The 19,610-nt window shown below is 49.3% G+C and overlaps 1 protein-coding gene across 2 annotated transcripts in view; it reads right to left on the reverse strand.

Moving 5' to 3' along the window:
* The window catches only part of coro2ba (coronin, actin binding protein, 2Ba), a 241,822-nt gene that overhangs the window by 65,132 nt on the left and 157,080 nt on the right, over nt 1–19,610 (reverse strand). For both annotated transcript variants that reach the window (XM_070858511.1, XM_070858512.1), the window contains exon 3: nt 915–1,031. In XM_070858511.1, coding sequence (XP_070714612.1) covers nt 915–1,031 — 117 coding nt within the window. The remainder of the gene's footprint in view (nt 1–914; nt 1,032–19,610) is intronic.

A 19,610-nucleotide genomic window follows, 5' to 3' on the forward strand; every position in this document is an offset into this window, starting at 1 on the left:
ACGGAGCGATGGAGCGATGGATTGACGGAGCGATGGATGGACGGAGCGATGGACGGAAGGAGCGATGGACGGAGCGATGGAAGGAGCAATGAACAGACGGAGCGACGGACAGAGCGATGGATGGACGGAGCGATGGAAGGAGCAATGGACAGATGGAGCGACGGACAGAGCGATGGACGGACGGAGCGACGGATGGAGCGATGGAAGGAGCGACGAACAGAGCGATGGATGGACGGAGCGACGGACGGAGCGATGGACGTAGCGATAGACGGACGGAGCGATGGACAGACGGAGCGATGGAAGGAGCGATGGACGGATGGAGCGATGGATGGACGGAGCAATGGACTGAAGGACAGAGCGATGGACGGACCGAAGCAATGGACAGAACGATGGACGGATGGACGTAGCGATGGACGGACTGGAGCGATGGACGGAGCGATGGATGGATGGACTGATGGATGGACGGAGCGATGGATGAACGGACAGATGGACTGAGGGACGGAGCGATGGACTGAGGGACAGAAATGTAGTACATGTCCCCCTCACCAGGTGCTGTAAGGCCTGAGCCCCAGTGTCAGCGGACTGAGTTATGGGAAAAGACTAGAAAGATGGGGGATCTTCAGCCTTGGCCACTAAGCGATGATAATATAAAGTCCATATGGAGAGTCGTGCCGGGAAATTCCTCAAGAGCTGCTCCCAATCTTTCGGCATTATTGTGGCTAAAAAGTGCAGAAATATGGTTTGTGCGGCACTGCCAGCAGAGTGGGAGCAGTCGGAGGAAATTCCCGGCCCGTAACGTTAGGCGAGAGAAGGTGTAATTACACGTCCGTGTCAATTTAGTTCCTGTACAGATGAATTATTAATGTGAAACAGCTCCTTTTAGGGACTGCAATATTTATAATGACATTACTCACAGAAGTGTCCTCCGAGCAGGAAGCAACAATGTTGTCCACAAACGGGTTCCATTTAATGTCCAGCACGTTTCCCTGGTGACCGCAGACTTTAGGGTAAAGAGGATCAATCCGGCCTGTCTGAGAAAGAGAGAGGGAGAGAGAGGATGGTTACTTAACAACTGATTGGTGCGAAATCGGTGAAAGAAAGGACTTGCATTTATATAGCGCCTTTCACGTCCTCAGAACGTCCCAAAGCGCTTCACAGCCAATGAAGTCACTGTTGCGATGTGGGAAACGCGGCAGCCAAATTGCGCACAGCAAGCTCCCACAAATAGCAATGTGATAATGACCAGATAATCTGTTTGTTAGTGATGTTGGTTGAGGGATAAATATTGGTCCCTGGACACCGGGGATAACTCCCCTGCTCTTCTTCAAAATAGTGCCATGGGATCTTTTACATCCACCTGAGAGAGCAGACGGGGCCTCGGTTTAATGACGGCAGCTCCGACAGTGCAGCGCTACCTCAGGGCCAAACTCCATCGCCAGCCTTCATGATGTGCTCGAGTTCCTGGTGTGGGACTTGAACCCACAACCTTCTGATTCAGAGGTGAGAGTGTGAGCGACTGAGCCACAGCTGACACCCAAGAGCAGATTTTGCCTCTGAAACAGGGGGCAGGTGTAATTTCCCTCTAATATCGAGTGAGAGAACAGCGGGAGTTAAGTGGTCAGCAGTCACATTGGTTGCTTCAGTGGCTGAGTGGGCGAGGGCATCATGTGGGTGATCCAGGTCCCCATCCCCAGCCTGTGCTGTGTCAATGGGTTATAGGAACATAGAAAATAGGAGCAGTAGTAGGCCATTCGGCCCTTCGAGCCTGCACCGCCATTCAATATGATCATGGCTGATCCTCTATTTCAAGACCATATTCCCGCTTTTCCCCCCATACCCCTTGATGTCTTTTGTGTCTAGAAATCTATCTATCTCCCTCTTAAATATATTCAGTGACTTGGCCTCCACAGCCTTCTGTGGTAGAGAATTCCACAGGTTCACCACCCTCTGAGTGAAAAAATTTCTCCTCATCTCGATCTAAATTTCCTACCCCGTATCCTGTGACCTCTTGTTCTAGACTTCCCAGCCAGGGGAAACATCCTCCCAGCATCCAGTCTATCCAACCCAGTCAGAATTTTATATGTTTCAATGAGATCCCCTCTTATTCTTCTAAACTCTAATGAATACAGGCCTAGTCGACCCTATCTCTCCTCATACGACAGTCCTGGGTCACAGGTCGGGAATGTTACAATTATCCCCGGCGCTCCTGGGTGAGACAGAGGAGAATTGGGCCGTGTTCCTGCTTCTGTTCATTACCCAGTGACTCGCGTGGAACGACAGACAACAGCGGAGGAAATCAACCCTTCAAGACCAGGACAGGTTACCGATGGCGATGCCTGAGCAGTCAAATAGTGTGCTGGCTAGGTGAGAACGGGTGAGGTGCTGGATGGTACCCAGCGCCCATGGAACTATACCCCAGTGAGGAGCCATCACCTTCAGGAGAGCAGGGGAGAAAAATGAAAGGAAATTTAAAAAAATGTATTTAAAAAAAATGCATCTTCAGGCCATGCAAGATTAATGGCTGACTGTGCAGGCACAGCGAGGGATGACCAAAAGTGCAAACTCTGCTGGAGAACAGCTAATTATACAACGCCTATGCCCTAAAAATAGCTTTTCAAAAAGAGCTGAGGAAGGACCACAATTACCCAAAGACAAAAGCAGAGGGTTTGCAATGTGAGGCGTTGTTGCAGTCTCTGACACTAGGTGGGGCCAGAGACCTTTCTCTGCAGTGAGACAGTACAGATGGGAGGCTGTTATATATGCAATAAAGTTTCAAACTGAGTACTGTTTAACTAAGCAAGACACAACCTTGCTTCTACTTTATTTAGGCCCAAAGTGACTGATTCACAAAATGGCTGGCCTTTTATACCAGAGCAGCACCATGTGCGTGCTGCTCAGTGGCCTCCAACAATGACACCATCTGGTGGCTACAAGCAGCATGTACATGAATGACCGAAGCAACACCTTGTAAACAGGCAGAGCTTTCGACAGGTGGGGCGCATAAATAGACGGAGTAACTATTTGTACTAAGTCTCCCTCCTGATGCATGCGCAGAAGCGAGAGTTAGGACAGAGAGCTGAGGGGGGGCGGTGGGGAAGGGGAGAGAGAACCTTGGGGAGGGGGGTGGGAGGGGAGGGAGAGAGCTGTGGTGGGGGGGGAGAGAGTGGGGGGGGGCGGAGGGTGAACTGGGGGAGAGGGGAGAGAGAGCTGGGGTGGGGGAGAGAAAGAGCTGGGGGGGGAAGAGAGAGCTGGGGATGGGGGGAGGAGGAGAGAGAGCTGGGGGTGGGGAGAGAGAGCGGGGGGGCAGAGAGAGAGCTGGGGATGGGGGGAGAGAGGGGTGGGGGGAAGAGAGAGCTGGGGATGGGGGGGAGAGAGGGGTGAAGGGGGAAGAGAGAGCTAGGGGTGGGGGGAGAGAGAGCTGGGGGTGGGGGGGAGTGAGAGCTGGAGGTGACGGGGGGAGAGAGAACTGGGGGGGGAGAGAGAGCTTGGGGGGAGTGGGGAGAGAGAGTTGGGGATGGGGGGAGAGAGAGCTGGGGAGGCGGGGGGAAGAGAGCGAGCTGGTGGCGGGGGGGAGAGAGGGAGCTGGGGGTGGGGGGGCGGGACAGAGAGAGAGCTGGGGGTGTGGGGGGGGGGGTGAGAGAGCTGGGGCGGGTGGGGAGAGAGAGAGTTGGGGGTGGGGGGGAGAGAGAGAGAGAGCTGGGGGTGGGGGGGAGAGAGAGAGCTGGGGGCGGGGGCTTTGAAAGAACCAGGGGCAGGGGCTTTGAGAGAACTGGGGGCGGGGGGGGGGGAAGAGCTGGGGGGGGCATGGGAAAGAGAGCCGGGGGTGGGGGGGGGAGAGAAAGAGACATGGGATTTGGGGGATCTGAGGGGAGAGAGGTTCTTCCAACCCCTTTTACAACTATTGTGTTTCTAACACAGATGAGACTGCACACAGGGAGGTTAAAGTAACAGTGACCTCCAGAGTGAGGAACAGGCTTTAGGGGCCGGCTTATATACAGTGCTCCCAAGGGATGCTGGGATCCTTTGGGACTTCAGGGGATGCGCTCCCTGGTGGCGGAACATGGGAGTGCATGCTTTACAGATACACAACATCACCCCCCCCCCCAAAGTCAAAATGAAAACTATTTACAAGGTGAGGCGGTCGGGAGCCTTTCTTTCCCTGGTGGACTGCCTCGGTACAAATGTCTGTTCTGGTGTGTTGGCTGTGCCCTCGCTGGGCTGGCATGTTGTTGGCCCTGCAGGGCTGCTGGGTGAGCCTGGCCTTGCTGGACTGTTGGGCGTGATGGGTTCGATTTCCTGATCCGGGGTGGTGTCATTGATCCTTTAGGTGTGTGTGGTGGGCTCGAAAATGGTGGTATCTGCTGTGGGTTGTTCAGGGCAGTCTGTGAACCGCAACCCCGTTTGGTCCAGGTGCTTTCTGCAAATTTATCCATTGTCTAGTTTGACTACAAACACCCTACTCCCTTCTTTAGCTATCACCATGCCCGCGATCCACTTGCGACCATGTCCATAGTTTAGCACATAAACAGGGTCATTCACATCAATTTCCTGTGACACAGTGGCGCTACCATCATTTACATTTTGTTGCTGCTGCCTGCTCTCTACCTGATTATGCAGGTTGGGGTGAACCAGCGAGAGTCTGGTTTTAAGTGTCCTTTTCATGAGTAGCTCAGCCGGGGGCACTCCTGTGAGAGAGTGGGGTCTCGTGCGGTAGCTGAGCAGTACTCGGGAGAGGCGGGTTTGAGTGAGCCTTCTGTGACTCGTTTGAGGCTCTGTTTGATTGTTTGTACTGCCCGCTCTGCCTGCCCATTGGAGGTTGGTTTAAACGGGACCGAGGTGACATGTTTGATCCCATTGCGGGTCATGAATTCTTTAAATTCAGCACTGGTGAAACATGGCCCGTTGTCACTGACCAGTATGTCAGGCAGGCCGTGGGTGGCAAACATAGCCCTCAGGCTTTCAATGGTGGCGGTGGCGGTGCTTCCCGATATTATTTCACATTCAATCCATTTCGAAAAAGCATCCACCACCACCAGGAACATTTTACTGAGAAACGGCCCCGCATAGTCGACATGGATCCTCGACCATGGTCTGGAGGGCCAGGACCACAAACTTAGTGGTGCCTCTCTGGGCGCGTTGCTCAACTGAGCACACATGCTGCATTGCCATACACAGGACTCGAAGTCAGAGTCGATCCCGGGCCACCACACGTGGGATCTGGCTATCGCTTTCATCATTACTATATCCGGGTGTGTGCTGTGGAGATCCGAGATGAACGTCTCCCTGCTCCTTTTGGGTAGCACTACGCGGTTACCCCACAACAGGTAGTCTGCCTGAATGGACAGCTCGTCCTTTCGCCGCTGGAACGGCTTGATTAGCTCTTGCATTTCAATGGGGTTGCTGGCCCAGCTCTCATGCAGTACACAATTTTTTACTAGGGACAGCAGAGGATCTTGGCTGGTCCAAGTCCTAATCTGATGGGCCGTGACAGGTGATTTATCATTTTCAAACACTTCCATGACCATCAACAAGTCTGCGGGCTGCGCCACCATCAACAAGTTTAAAGGCTGCGCCATTTCCACTCCCGTGGTGGGCAATGGTAGCCGACTGAGAGCATCCGCACAGTTCTCGGTGCCTGGCCTATGGCGGATGGTATAGTTATACGCTGATAGCGCGAGTGCCCACCTTTGTATGTGGGCTGAGGCATTAGTAATTATCCCGTTGTTTTCGGCGAACAGGGATATGAGGGGCTTGTGATCGGTTTCCAGCTCAAATTTGAGGCCAAACAGGTACTGATGCATTTTCTTTACCCCGAACACACATGCTAATGCCTCTTTCTCAATCATGCTGTAGGCCCTCTCGACCTTAGACAAGCTCCTGGAGGCATAGGCGACAGGTTGCAACTTCCCCGCAATGTTAGCTTGTTGTAATACACACCTGACTCTGTACGACGACACATCACATGCTAGCACAAGTCTTTTACACGGGTTATACAATACAAGCAGCTTGTTGGAGCATAAAATGTTTCTGGCTTTCTCAAAAGCAATTACTTGTTTTTTTTCCCCATACCCAGTTCTCACCTTTACGCAATAACACATGTAGGGGCTCTAAGAGGGTGCTTAACCCCGGTAGGAAGTTACCAAATTAGTTGAGGAGTCCCAGGAATGGCCGCAGCTCCGTGACTTTCTGTGGCCTGGGCGCATTCCTGATAGCCTCTGTCTTGGTGTCTGTGGGCCGAATGCCATCCGCCGCGATCTTTCTCCCCAAAAACTCCACTTCTGTTGCCATGCAGACGCATTTCAACCTCTTCAGCCGCAGCCCTACGCGATCCAGTCGCTGGAGGACCTCCTCCAGGTTTTGTAGGTGCTCGACGGTGTCCCGACCCGTGACCAATATGTCGTCCTGAAAAATCACCGTGCGTGGTACCGACTTGAGTAAGCTCTCCATGTTTCTCTGGAAGATCGCTGCAGCCGACCAAATTCCAAACGGGCATCTGTTATAGATGAACAGTCACTTGTGCGTGTTGATGCAGGTGAGGCCCTTCGAAGACTCCTCCAGCTCCTGCGTCATGTAGGCCGAAGTCAGGTCGAGCTTGGTGAACATCTTGCCTCCTGCCAGCGTCGCAAATAGGTCGTCTGCCTTAGATGGCGGGTATTGGTCCTGTAGTGAGAAACGATTAATAGTTACTTTATAATCGCCGCAAATCCTGACCGTGCCATCACTTTTGAGTACTGGAACAATCGGGCTGGCCCACTCGCTTAATTCCACTGGGGAGATGATGCCCTCGCGTTGCAGCCTGTCCAGCTCGATTTCCACTCTCTCCCTCATCATGTGAGGTACCGCTCGCGCCTTGTGGTGAATGGGTTGTGCCTCTGGGACCAAGTGGATCCGCACCTTCGCCCCAGAAAAGTTTCCAATGACTGGCTCCAAAAGGGAAGGAAATTTGTTAAGAACCTGGGTATATGAGGCCTCATCGACATGTGATAGTGCTCGGATGTCATCCCAGTTCCAGCGGATTTTGCCCAGCCAGCTCCCTCCAAGCAGTGTGGGGTCATCGCCCGGGATAATCCAGAGTGGCAGTTCGTGCATCGTGCCCTCGTAGGTGACCTTGACCATGGCGCTGCCCAGGACAGTGATAAGCTCTTTGGTGTACGTTCTCTGTTGGATGGGGCTTAGGGCTGGTCTGAGTGCCTTGTTGCACCACAGTCTCTCAAACATCTTTTTGCTCATGATGGATTGGCTAGCACCAGTGTCCAGTTCCACGGCTACGGGTAAGCCATTCAATTTTACATTTAGCATTATAGGTGGACATTTTGTCGAAAATGTGTGCACCCCGTGCACTTCAGCATCTGCCTCCTCTCTCTCAGGCTCGAAATTGCTTTGATCCACTGATCTTCCTCTGCCACGTGGTGGTTAGCAGGTTTTGCAGAGCTTGCAGCTCGTCTGCAAGTTCGTTGGAGGTGCCCCATTGTTCCACAGCTCTTGCAAACATACCCTTTGAAGCGGCATGAATAGGCTGAATGGAAACCTCCACAATGCCAACAAGGTGTGAATTGCCTTGCATTCATCCTTTGTTGCGGACTCTGAGTCATCTGGGTCACCTGAGGTCTGCTGGCAGTTGCAGACTGGTGGGTTCTACCCTGTACATTTCTGCTCGCAAACATATTTCCAGTTAATTTATGAACATTGCTAGCACTTGTGTGCTGAGAGATTTGTTTGGTGTAATCACTGGTGGACATAAACGCCTGTGCTATCGCAATCGCCTTACTGAGGGTCGGTGTCTCTACAGTCAAAAGTTTTCGTAGGATGGTCTCGTAGCCAATGTCCAGTACAAAAAAGTCTCTGAGCATTTGCTCCAGGTAGCCATCAAACTCACATTGTCCTGCAAGTCGCCTTAGCTCAGCGACATAGCTCGCCACTTCCTGACCTTCAGATCGCTGGCACGTGTAGAACCGATACCTCGCCATCAGCACGTTCTCCCTCGGGTTAAGATGCTCCCGAACCAGTGTGCACAGCTCCTCATATGACTTATCTGTGGATTTCACTGGAGCCAGAAGATTCTTCATGAGGCTGTAGGTTGGTGCCCCGCAGACCGTGAGGAGGACCGCTCTCCTTTTTGCAGTGCTTCCTTCTCCGTCCAGCTCGTTGGCTACAAAGTACTGGTCTAGCCGTTCGACATAGGCTTCCCAGTCCTCACCCTCCGAGAACTTCTCCAGGATGCCCACAGTTTGCTGCATCTTTGCGTTGGATTCGTATACTCGTCGCCAGTTATTGTGTTCCTAACACAGATGAGACGGCACACAGGGAGATTAAAGTAACAGTGACCTCAGTCTTTATTAAGACACTCCAGAGTGAGGAACAGGCCTTAGGGGCCGGCTTATGTACAGTGCTCCCAAAGGATGCTAGGATCCCTTGGGACTACAGGGGATGCGCTCCCTGGTGGCGGAACATGGGAGTGCATGCTTTACAGATACACAACAACACCCACGCCCGATTTCTCGGAACGCTCAGTGCGTATGTTACAAGGGACATCATTGGAGTGGATGAAATCCAGAAGTCACGACTGTCACTATTCACTTCATACCCAATAAACCTGTTAACAATCTGCACACAATGCCCCATCGATGGTGGGAGACGGGTAAGGTCATGCCTTTGTGCTAGGGTAATGGTCTTCAGCTGGGGGAGGGATGCACTTGCGCTGGGGTAAGGGACTTTGGCTGGAACTTGGTGGCTTTTGGGGAGATCTATCCTCTGTGGCTTCTGAAGTCAAAACGGATCGAATTACAAATTAGAAAGTCACTCAGAACTTGTACTGGGTGGTTCCAGTTACACATTCCAGAGGAACTTCAGGGCGTGGCTTGTCCTCCAAGGGGACCAATGAGCAATAGGTCATGTGAAAATGGAGAGCCAATCAGAGAAATGGCTGCATTTCAGTTAGTACAAATAGGCACAGCCATAAATATACAAATGCAAGTCTTTCTTCACTTAAAAATATCCAAGTACAATACATAGTGCCATGATCTTGTTGGTTTCTAGAATCATAGGAACATAGGAACAGGAGGTGGCCATTCAGCCCCTTGAGCCTGTTCCACCATTCAATGAGATCATGGCTGATCTGCGACCTATCTCCATATACCCGCCTTTGGCCCATATCCCTAATACCTTTGGTTAACAAAAAGCTATCAATCTCAGATTTAAAATTAACAATTGCTCCATCATCAGTTGCCGTTTGTGGAAGAGAGTTCCAAACCTCTACTACCCTTTGTGTGTCGAAGTGTTTCCTAATTTCACCCCTGAAAGGTCTGGCTCTAATATTTAGACCATGCTCCCTCGTCCTAGACTCCCCGACCAATGGGAATAGTTTCTCTCTATCTACCCTGTCTCTTCCCCTTAATAACCCGAAAACTTCGATCAGATCACCCCTTAACCTTCTAAATTTCAAGGAATACAACCCTTGTTTGTGTAATCTCTCCGTGTAACTTAACCCTTGAAGTCCGGGTATTGTTCTGGACACAGAGGATGCCATTCAAACCATCGTGACTACGCCGCTATTTGAATGAGCTATCCAATTGGTCCCACTGAGGAAAATCTTTTTTACGCAGCAAGTGGTTAGGATCTGGAATGCACTGTCTGAAATGGTGCTGGAGGCAGACTCAATCGTGGTTTTCAAAAGGGAGTTGGATAAGTACCTGAAAGAAACAAAATTGCAGGGCTACGGGAAAAGGGCGGGGGAGTGGGACTGGCTAGGTGCTCTGGCAGAGAGCCGGCACGGGCTCGACAGGCCGAATGGCCTCCTTCTGTGCTGCAACCATTCACTCCCTTACTCTTTCCCCATAGCCATGCAGATCTTTCTACTTGAAGAACCTTATCTTTGCAGCATGACAGTTAGTACTGGGTCCATAGGGTGCAAATGGGGGAGAGTATCTTCTTTACATCGGTTCTTGAGGTGGTAACATGAATCCAGTCCACCAAAATCAATGGGTGATGCTGCAGCTGTATGGGTACGTGCTATTTATAGTTCTTCTACAGGGTGGCGATGTTGCCTCTAATGCCAATCCTGTTATTCTCGCTGTTATATTTATATTTATTCGTTCGGGGGATGTGGGCATCGCTGGCAAGGCCGGCATTTATTGCCCATCCCCAATTGCCCTCGAGAAAGTGGTGGTGAGCTGCCTTCTTGAGCCTCTGCAGTCCGTGTGGTGAAGGTGCTCCCATAGTGCTGCCTGTGCCGTAGCAGTTTGGTCCAACTGAGTGACTCGCTGAGCCATTTCAGAGTCAACCACATTGCTGTGGGTCTGGAGTCACATACAGTGTCCAGACCGGTTAAGGGCGGCAGATTTCCTTCCCGAAAGGGCGTTAGTGAACCAGATGGGTTTTTACAACAATCCGGTAGTTTCATGGTCACCATCACTAATACTAGCTTTTATATTCCATATTTATTTAATTAACTGAATTTAAATTCCCCAGCTGCCATGGTGGGATCTGAACTCACGTTTCCGGATTAGTCCAGGCCGCTGGATTATTAGTCCAGTAACAAAACCACTTTGCTACCGTTCCCCTCGTTTGTCCAGAGCTGGCACTATCACCTCTCTCAGCCTCTTGCAAAGAAAGACTTGCATTTATATAGCGCCTTTCATGACCTCAGGACATCCCAAAGCGCTTTACAGCCAATGAAGCACTTTTTTGGAAGTGTGGTCACTGTTGTTTTGTAGGAAACGGGAGGCGGGGGGGGGGGGGGGGGGGGAGGGGTTAATTTTCACCGTTCCTGCCTGGGTGTTAATTTAGCCCCCCTCCCATTGTAGAAACCCCACCCCCCACCCGTTTTCATCCTGCAATTTCAATGGAATGAAAATCACGTGGATTCTGCAGTGGGTGGGCAATCCGCTCCACCAGATAACTGCCCTGGCGGTGGAGATGAAAAATGAAAAATACCCCCCCGCAACCACTTCTTCCCACTAAGCCTTGGGAGGTCCTCTAGTGATTATATTAAAATCCCTGAGCTGACAAAGTTCTGCCACCCCACCCTTCGATCCATTGAAATCAATGAACGGTAATGGTAATGGCTGCTGTCCCTACTTCCCCCACAGGTGGCGCTGCAACCTTACATAAGAACATAAGAATTAGGAACAGGAGCCGGCCATTCAGCCCCTCGAGCCTGCTCCGCCATTCAATATCATGGCTGATCTTCTACCTCAACTCCACTTTCCCGCACTGTCACCATATCCCTCGATACCCTTAATACCCAAAAATCTATCGATTTCCGTCTTTAATATACTCAACGACTGAGCCCCCACAGCCCTCTGGGGTAGAGAATCCCAAAGATTCACCACCCTCTGAGCGAATACATTTCTCCTCCCTCAGTCTTAAATGGCCAACCACTTATTCTGAGACTGTGATCCCTGGTTCAAGACTCCCCAGCCAGGGGGAAACATCCTCCCTGCATCTACCCTGTCAAGGCCTGTGAGAATTTTGTATGTTTCAATGAGATCACCTCTCATTCTTCTAAACTCTAGAGAATATAGGCCTAGTCTACTGAATCTCTCCTCATAGGACAATCCCCCCATCCCAGCAATCAGTCTGGTGAACCTTTGTTGCACTCCTTCTATGGCAAGTATATCCTTCCTTAGGTAAAGAGACTAAAACTGTACACAATACTCCAGGTCTCACCAGGGCCCGATATAATTGCAAGAAGACGTCTTTACTCTTATACTTAAATCTTCTTGTAATAACCATTGTTACATAAGAACATAAGAAATAGGAGCAGGAGTAGGCCATCTGGCCCCTCGAGCCTGCTCCGCCATTTAATAAGATCATGGCTGTCTGATCATGGACTCAGCTCCACTTCCCTGCCCGCTCCCCATAACCCTTTACTACCTTATCGCTCAAAAATCTGACTATCTCCGCCTTAAACATATTCAATGACCCAGCCTACAGCTCTCTGGGGCAGAGAATTCCATAGATTTACAACCCTCTGAGAGAAGAAATTTCTTCTCATCTCAGTTTTAAATGGGCAGCCCCTTATTCTGAGACTATGCCCCCTAGTTTTAGTTTCCCCTATGAGTGGAAATATCCTTTGTGCATCCACCTTGTCGAGCCCCCTCATTATCTTATATGTTTCGATAAGATCACCTCTCATTCTTCTGAACTCCATTGAGTATAGGCCCAACCTACTCAATCTATCTTCATAAGTCAACCCCCTCATCTCCGGAATCAACCCAGTGAACCTTCTCTGAACAGCCTCCAATGCAAGTATATCCTTCCTTAAATACGGAGACCAAAACTGTACACAGTATTCTAGGTGTGGCCTCACCAATACCCTGTACAGTTGTAGCAGGACTTCTCTGCTTTTATACTCCATCCCCCATGCAATAAAGGCCAACATTCCTGATTACTTGCTGTACCTGCATACTAACATTTTGTGTTTCATACACTGGGACCCCCAGGTCCCTCTGTACTGCAGCACTTTGCAATTTTTCTCAAGTTAAATTATAATATGCTTTTCTATTTTTTTTCTGCCAAAATGGATAACCTCACATTTTCCCACATTATATTCCATCTGCCAAATGTTTGCCCACTCATTTAGCCTGTCTATATCCCTTCGCAGATTTTTTTGGCCTCCACACAATTTGCTTTCCCACCCATCTTTGTATCATCAGCAAACTTGGCTACATTACACTCGGTCCCTTCATCCAAGTCGTTAATATACATTGTAAATAGTTGGGGTCCCAGCACTGATCCCTGCAGCACCCCACTATTCACTGTTTTCCAACTGGAAAATGACCCATTTATCCCGACTCTCTGTTTTCTGTTCGTTAGCCAATCCTCTATCCATGCTAATATATTACCCCCAACCCCGTGAACTTTTATCTTGTAACCTTTTATGTGGCACCTTATCGAATGCCTTCTGGAAATCCAAATACACCACATCCACATTGATGTTCTTATTTACTCCAGATGTGGTACTTTGCCTATCTCTCAGCCTGCTACAGCCAGCTTAAAATACACACTCGTGTTACAAACCATGGGCAAGGCCACGGGAGATTCACTAATATGTCCATGAAAGACGCTCCTTAAAACGTACCTCTTTGACCACGCATTTTGGTCATCTGCCCTAATTTCTCCTTATGCAGCTCGGTGTCAAATTTTGTTTTATAATACTCCCGTGAAGCGCCTTGAGACGTTTTACTAGGATAAAGGTGCTATATGAATGCAAGTTGTTGGTGCTGACTTACCATGGGAAATGCCACAGATGGTGTACAGGGGGTACTAGTATATTTAGAAAAGTTCCACTCCAGGGACTTGAGCACAAAAAAAAAATCTAGGCTGACACTCCCAGTGCAGTGCTGAGGGAGTGCTGCACTGTCCGAGGTGCTGTCTTTCATAAGGAACGTTAAACCGAGGCCCTCTTAGGGATGTGAAAGATCCCATGGCACTATTTCGAAGAAGAGCAGGGGAGTTATCCCCAGTGTCCTGGCCAATATTTATCCCTCAGCCTAAATCACTAAAACAGATTATCTGGTCATTATCACATTGCTGTTTGTGGGAGCTTGCTGTGTGCAAATTGACTGCCGTGTTTCCCACAATACAACAGTGACTACACTTCAAAAGTACTTCATTGGCTGTAAAGCACTTTGAGACATCCGGTGGTTGGGAAAGGTGCTATATAAATGCAAGTCTTTCTTTCTTTCACATACGCAAAAATGTAACGGGATCATGCAGTAAGAGAAGCAGGCTGCAAAGAACATGAGAAGCAGGAGTAGGCCATTCGGCCCCTTGAGCGTGCTCCATCATTCAATAAGATCAACTGCACTTTCCTGCACTATCCCCATATCCCTTGTATTGGACTGTTTTAAGAGTGGAAACAAGTCTTCCTCGATTCCGAGGGACTGCCTATGATGATTCACAGGGATCACCAGCACTGGGACATTTTGCTTTCTAAATGGGGCCACTGCATTGGTGCAAACTGTGAGCCATGAGGGTCAAGGGTGAGGGTTGATGGAAGGGTCACCCAGTGCCCCTGTAATCTTTCAGTGTTAATCCCCGACATGGGACTGCCGCTGATCCGATGTAAGTAGTGCTTAAAGACAGCTTGCTTGTTCCCAAGAATAAACTTTGATCAGCCTCCGTGTTTACCGTCCGAAGTCAGCCCGGCCTTTGCCTGGGAATGTGTGGGACGCAGCTGGTGCCCGTGTCCCAGCTCGGCCTCCTGCTCCTCTCTACATCATCATCATCATCATAGGCAGTTCCTCGGAATTGAGGAAGACTTGCTTCCACTCTTAAAATGAGTCCTTAGGTGGCTGAACAGTCCAATACGAGAGCCATTGTCTCTGTCACAGGTGGGACAGACAGTCATTGAGGGAACGGGTGGGTGGGACAGGTTTGCCGCATGCTCTTTCCGCTGCCTGCGCTTGGTTTCTGCATGCTCTCGGCGATGAGACTCGAGGTGCTCAGCGCCCTCCCAGATGCACTTCCTCCACTTAGGGCGGTCTTTGGCCAGGGACTCCCAGGTGTCAGTGGGGATGTTGCACTTTATCAGGGAGGCTTTGAGGGTGTCCTTGTAACGTTTCCTCTGCCCACCTTTGGCTCGTTTGCCGTGAAGGAGTTCAGAGTAGAGCGCTTGCTTTGGGAATCTCGTGTCTGGCATGCGGATGATGTGGCCTGCCCAGCGGAGCTGGTCGAGTGTGGTCAGTTCTTCGATGCTGGGGATGTTGGCCTGGACGAGGACGCTAACGTTGGTGTGTCTCTACACCTAACGCCCGACTGCCCGCACTGATAACCACCAGCACAGACGCTGCATTCAACCCAGCCCCAGCGAACAATTCCGCGGCAGGACCAGCGGCCCGTGAGTGCGGGCTCGCGCCGCGCTGTAAATTACAACCGTCGCCAAATGTTTTGCCGTCTCTGGAGGCTGCAGCTGACAGTCTCAAGGCACCACCGTTCTCCGGCGGCATCGACCTAACGCACCGAACAGAAAGCCGAGGGTTTGACTCGCTGCCTATCCAGCAGCTAGGAGCACCAGCCTCCGCTGAAGGAGCAGGATTCCTCTCGCTGTCTGTCGTTGCGACAACACTCAGCCTCAGGTCCTTGCCTCGCTGCAACACTGCAACACTCAGTCGCAGGATCGGCGGTCTACAACTCCCATTGTGTGACGCCCACTTTATCGGGCGAGAAACAGACGTGCCCAGGCCCAATATAGCGGGTGGCATGCCCATGCTCATTCTGCACTGACAGACTTGCATTTCTATAGCGCCTTTCACAACCACCGGACGTCCTAAAGCGCTTTACAGCCAATGAAGTACTTTTGGAGTGTCATGTAGGAAACAGGGCAGCCATATTGCGCAAGCTCCCACAAACAGCAATGTGATAATGACCAGATAATCTGTTTTTGTTATGTTGATTGAGGGATAAATAATGACCAGGACACCGGGGATAAATCTCCTGCTCTTCTTCGAAATAGTGCCATGGGATCTTTTACGTCCACCTGAGAGAGCAGACGGGGCCTCGGTTTAACAGCTCATTCGAAAGATGGCACCTCCGACAGTACGGCGCTCCCTCAGCACTGCACTGGAGTGTCAGCCTGGATTTATGTGCTCAAGTCTCTGGCGTGGGACTTGAACCCACAACTTTCTGACTCAGAGGCGAGAGTGCTACCCACTGAGCCACAGCTGGCACTGGCAGCACGCTACACACCATGGTGGTCAAGTCGCCTTTGGTCATCCAGGACACCTGCCTGGAGCTCACGGTCGCCCCACAGCTTATGCAAATCGGGGGCCCAAGGTCGAAGGTTGGCAACCCTCCAGGATTATCCTGGGATCTCCAGGAATCAAAGATTAATCTGCTGGGCCCTGCTGTGAGCAAAATCCGGGAGAAAGATCCAATGTCGCCAGTTGAAGAAGACCAGAAAGTTCATCCGCTGTCCTGGCCAAAATTGATCCCGCCTCCAACATCAGTAAAAACAGATTATCCGATCAGTTATCTCATTGCTGTTAGTGGGACCTTGCTGTACGCAAATTGGCTGCTGCATTTGTCTACATTAGCCTTACTGCGCCTCAAACTACTTCATTGGCTGCCAATCATTTTGGGGCATCCTTAGAGTCTGAAAGGCGCTATATAAATGCACGTTCTTTCTTTTTCTACCAACACTTGGTAGCATTGTATTTAAAAAGAGGACTGTGGGTTTATAGTACAGAGAAGCATACGGTATGAGTGTGTTAAACATACGGTGTGAGATCAGTGTAATTGTAATTCCTGCCCTGTGACATTTATACTGACCCTTCCACCCTTGTATTTAATCACACATCCTACATAGATTAGAGGTGATCCAGAACTCGGCTGCCCATATCCTAACTTGCACCAAGTCCCACTCAGCCATCACCCCTATGCTCGTCGGCATACATTAGCTCCCGGTTAAGTAACACCTCGATTTCAAAATTCTCATCCTTATTTTCAAATCCCTCCATGGCTTCACCCCTCCCTATCTCTGTAATCTCCTCCAGCCCCACAACCCCCCGAGATGTCTGCACTCCTCTAATTCTGCCCTCGAGCATCCCTGATTATAATCGATCAACTATTGGTGGCTGTGTCTTCTGTTGCCTGGGCCCCAAGCTCTGGAACTCTCTGCCTATACCGCTCCGTCTCTCTACCTCGCTTTCCTCCTTCAAGACGCTCCTTAAAACCTCCTTCTCTAACCAAGCTTTTGGTCACCCGCCCTAATTTCTCCTTATACCGCTCGGTGTCCAATTTTTGGTCTCATAATACTCCTGTGAAGCACCTTGGGACGTTTCACTACATTAAAGGCGCTATATAAATCCAGGTTATTGTTGTGTTGAATATGTTCACCTACATGAACTCTAACCTTGCAGCACACATGAGTGGCACTTGGTGCAGTTTTAATCAGAAGGGACAGTCAGTTTCTAGGGAATTCTGAAAACATTAATTAAGGGTTGACTTAGTAAAGAAATGGGGGAGATGAGAAGGTATTTTTACGCAGCGAGTTGTGGTGATCTGGAATGCGCTGCCTGAAAGGGCAATGGAAGCAGATTCAATAGTGACTTTCAAAGGGGAATTGGATATATATACTTGAAAAGAAAAAATAATGGGGAAAGAGCAGGGAGAGTAGGACTAATTGGATCGCTCTAAGAGCCGACACAGGCACGACAGGCCGAATGGCCTCCTGCTGTAAAATTCTGTGATTGAGAAGGTTTTTGTAAAAAGAAGCTGTGTGTCATTTTACAACTTGGACAGCAGAGGGCAGCGGTAGTCTTGAAAATCACAATTTTTCTCAGTTAGTCTATTGGGATTGTCTACCACAGAGAGATGTGGAGGCTCAGTTGTTGATTATATTTAAGATAGAGATCGATAGATTTTTTAAAAGTAAGGGAATCGAGGGATATCGTGGTAGCAGATCAGCCCTGATCTCATTGAATGGTGAAGCAGACTCGAGGGGCCGAATAGCCGACTCCTGCTCCTATTTCTTATGTTTTTATGACCAATCGTGGGGCAGGGTTGGTTGGAGACCGGGGTGATTGATATATTGATCCCCATAATCAATTAGGCAACCAATGTGAGTTTTTTTAATAGTGCAAATTCATCAGTACGATGTTTTTGAGAAAAGTTGCGATTTAATTGCCGGCGTGTATCATCGCAGCAGCCATACACGATGAAAGCTGCAGGAATATGTCCTACCTGGAGGGGTAATATCCCCAATGGGACCGCAAACTCTCAGAAACTACCCTCGTCCTCTCCGTCAACGCTTCGATGTTCTTCTATGCGTTTACATCAAACAAGCAATGCCCAGGACTCGGAACATATCATCGCATTGTACCTGAATGTCCCGGTGTTGAAAGAAAGACTTGCATATCTACAGTGACTTTTACAACTTCAGGACGCCCCAAAGCACTTTACTGCCAATGAAGTACTTTTTGACGTGTAGTCACTGTTGTAAAGTGGGAAACGCGGCAGCCAATTCATGCACAGCAAGCTCCCACAAACAGCAATGTGATAACGACCAGATCATCTGTTTCTTTAGTGATGTTGATTGAAGGATAAATATTGGCTCCAGGACACCGGGCAGAACTCCCCTGCTCTTCTTCAAAACAGTGCCATGGGATCTTTTACGTCCACCTGAGACGAACTAGTAAAAGATCCTCTCTCCCAGTAAAAGATCCTCTTGGAATGAGTGATCACAGTATGGTTGAATTTGTAATACAGATTGAGGGTGAGGAAGTAGTGTCTCAAACGAGCGTACTATGCTTAAACAAAGGGGACTACAGTGGGATGAGGGCAGAGTTGGCTAAAGTAGACTGGAAACACAGACTAAACGGTGGCACAATTGAAGAACAGTAGAGGACTTTTAAGGAGTTCTTGCAACAAAAATATATTCCAGTGAAAAAGAAGGGTGGTCAGAGAAGGGATAACCAGCCTTGGATAACCAAGGAAATAAAGGAGAGTTATCAAATTAAAAACCAATGCGTATAAGGTGGCCAAGGTTAGTGGGAAACTCGAAGATTGGGAAAATTTTAAACGACAGCAAAAAATGACTAAGAAAGCAATAAAGAAAGGAAAGATACCGGTAGATTACGAAAGTAAACTTGCGCAAAACATAAAAACAGATAGTAAAAGCTTTTACCGATATATAAAACGGAAAAGAGTGACTAAAATAAATGTTGGTCCCTTAGAAAATGAGAAGGGGGATTTAATAATGGGAAATGTGGAAAGGCTGGGACCTTAAACAATTATTTTGCTTCGGTCTTCACAGTGGAAGACACAAAAACCATGCCAAAAATTGCTGGTCACGGAAATGTGGGAAGGGAGGCCCTTGAGACAATCACTATCACTAGCGGGGTAGTGCTGGACAGGATAATGGGACTCAAGGTAGACAAGTCCCCTGGTCCTGATGAAATGCATCCCAGGGTATTAAAAGAGATGGCGGAAGTTATAGCAGATGCATTCGTTATAATCTACCAAAATTCTCTGGACTCTGGGGAGGTACCAGCGGATTGGAAAGCTGCTAATGTAATGCCTCTGTTTAAAAAGGGGGCAGACAAAAGGCAGGTAACTATAGGGCGGTTAGTTTAACATCTGTAGTGGGGAAAATGCTTGAAGCTATCATTAAGGAAGAAATAGCGGGACATCTAGATAGGAATAGTGCAATCAAGCAGACGCAACATGGATTCATGAAGGAGAAATCATGTTTAACTAATTTACTGGAATTCTTTGAGGATATAATGAGCATGGTGGATAGAGGTGTAGCGATGGATGTGGTGTATTTAGATTTCCAAAAGGCATTCGATAAGGTGCCACACAAAAGGTTACTGCAGAAGATAAAGGTACGCAGAGTCAGAGGAAATGTATTAGCATGGATAGAGAATTGGCTGGCTAAAAGAAAGCAGAGAGTCGGGATAAATGGGTCCTTTTCGGGTTGGAAATCGGTGGTTAGTGGTGTGCCACAGGGATTGGTGCTGGGACTACAACTGTTTACAATACACATAGATGACCTGGAAGAGGGGACAGAGTGTAGTGTAACAAAATTTGCAGATGACACAAAGATTAGTGGGAAAGCGGGTTGTGTAGAGGACAGAGAGAGGCTGCAAAGAGATTTAGATAGGTTA

This window comes from Pristiophorus japonicus, chromosome 17, assembly GCF_044704955.1.
Source record: "Pristiophorus japonicus isolate sPriJap1 chromosome 17, sPriJap1.hap1, whole genome shotgun sequence".
NCBI classification, from domain to species: Eukaryota; Metazoa; Chordata; class Chondrichthyes; family Pristiophoridae; genus Pristiophorus; species Pristiophorus japonicus.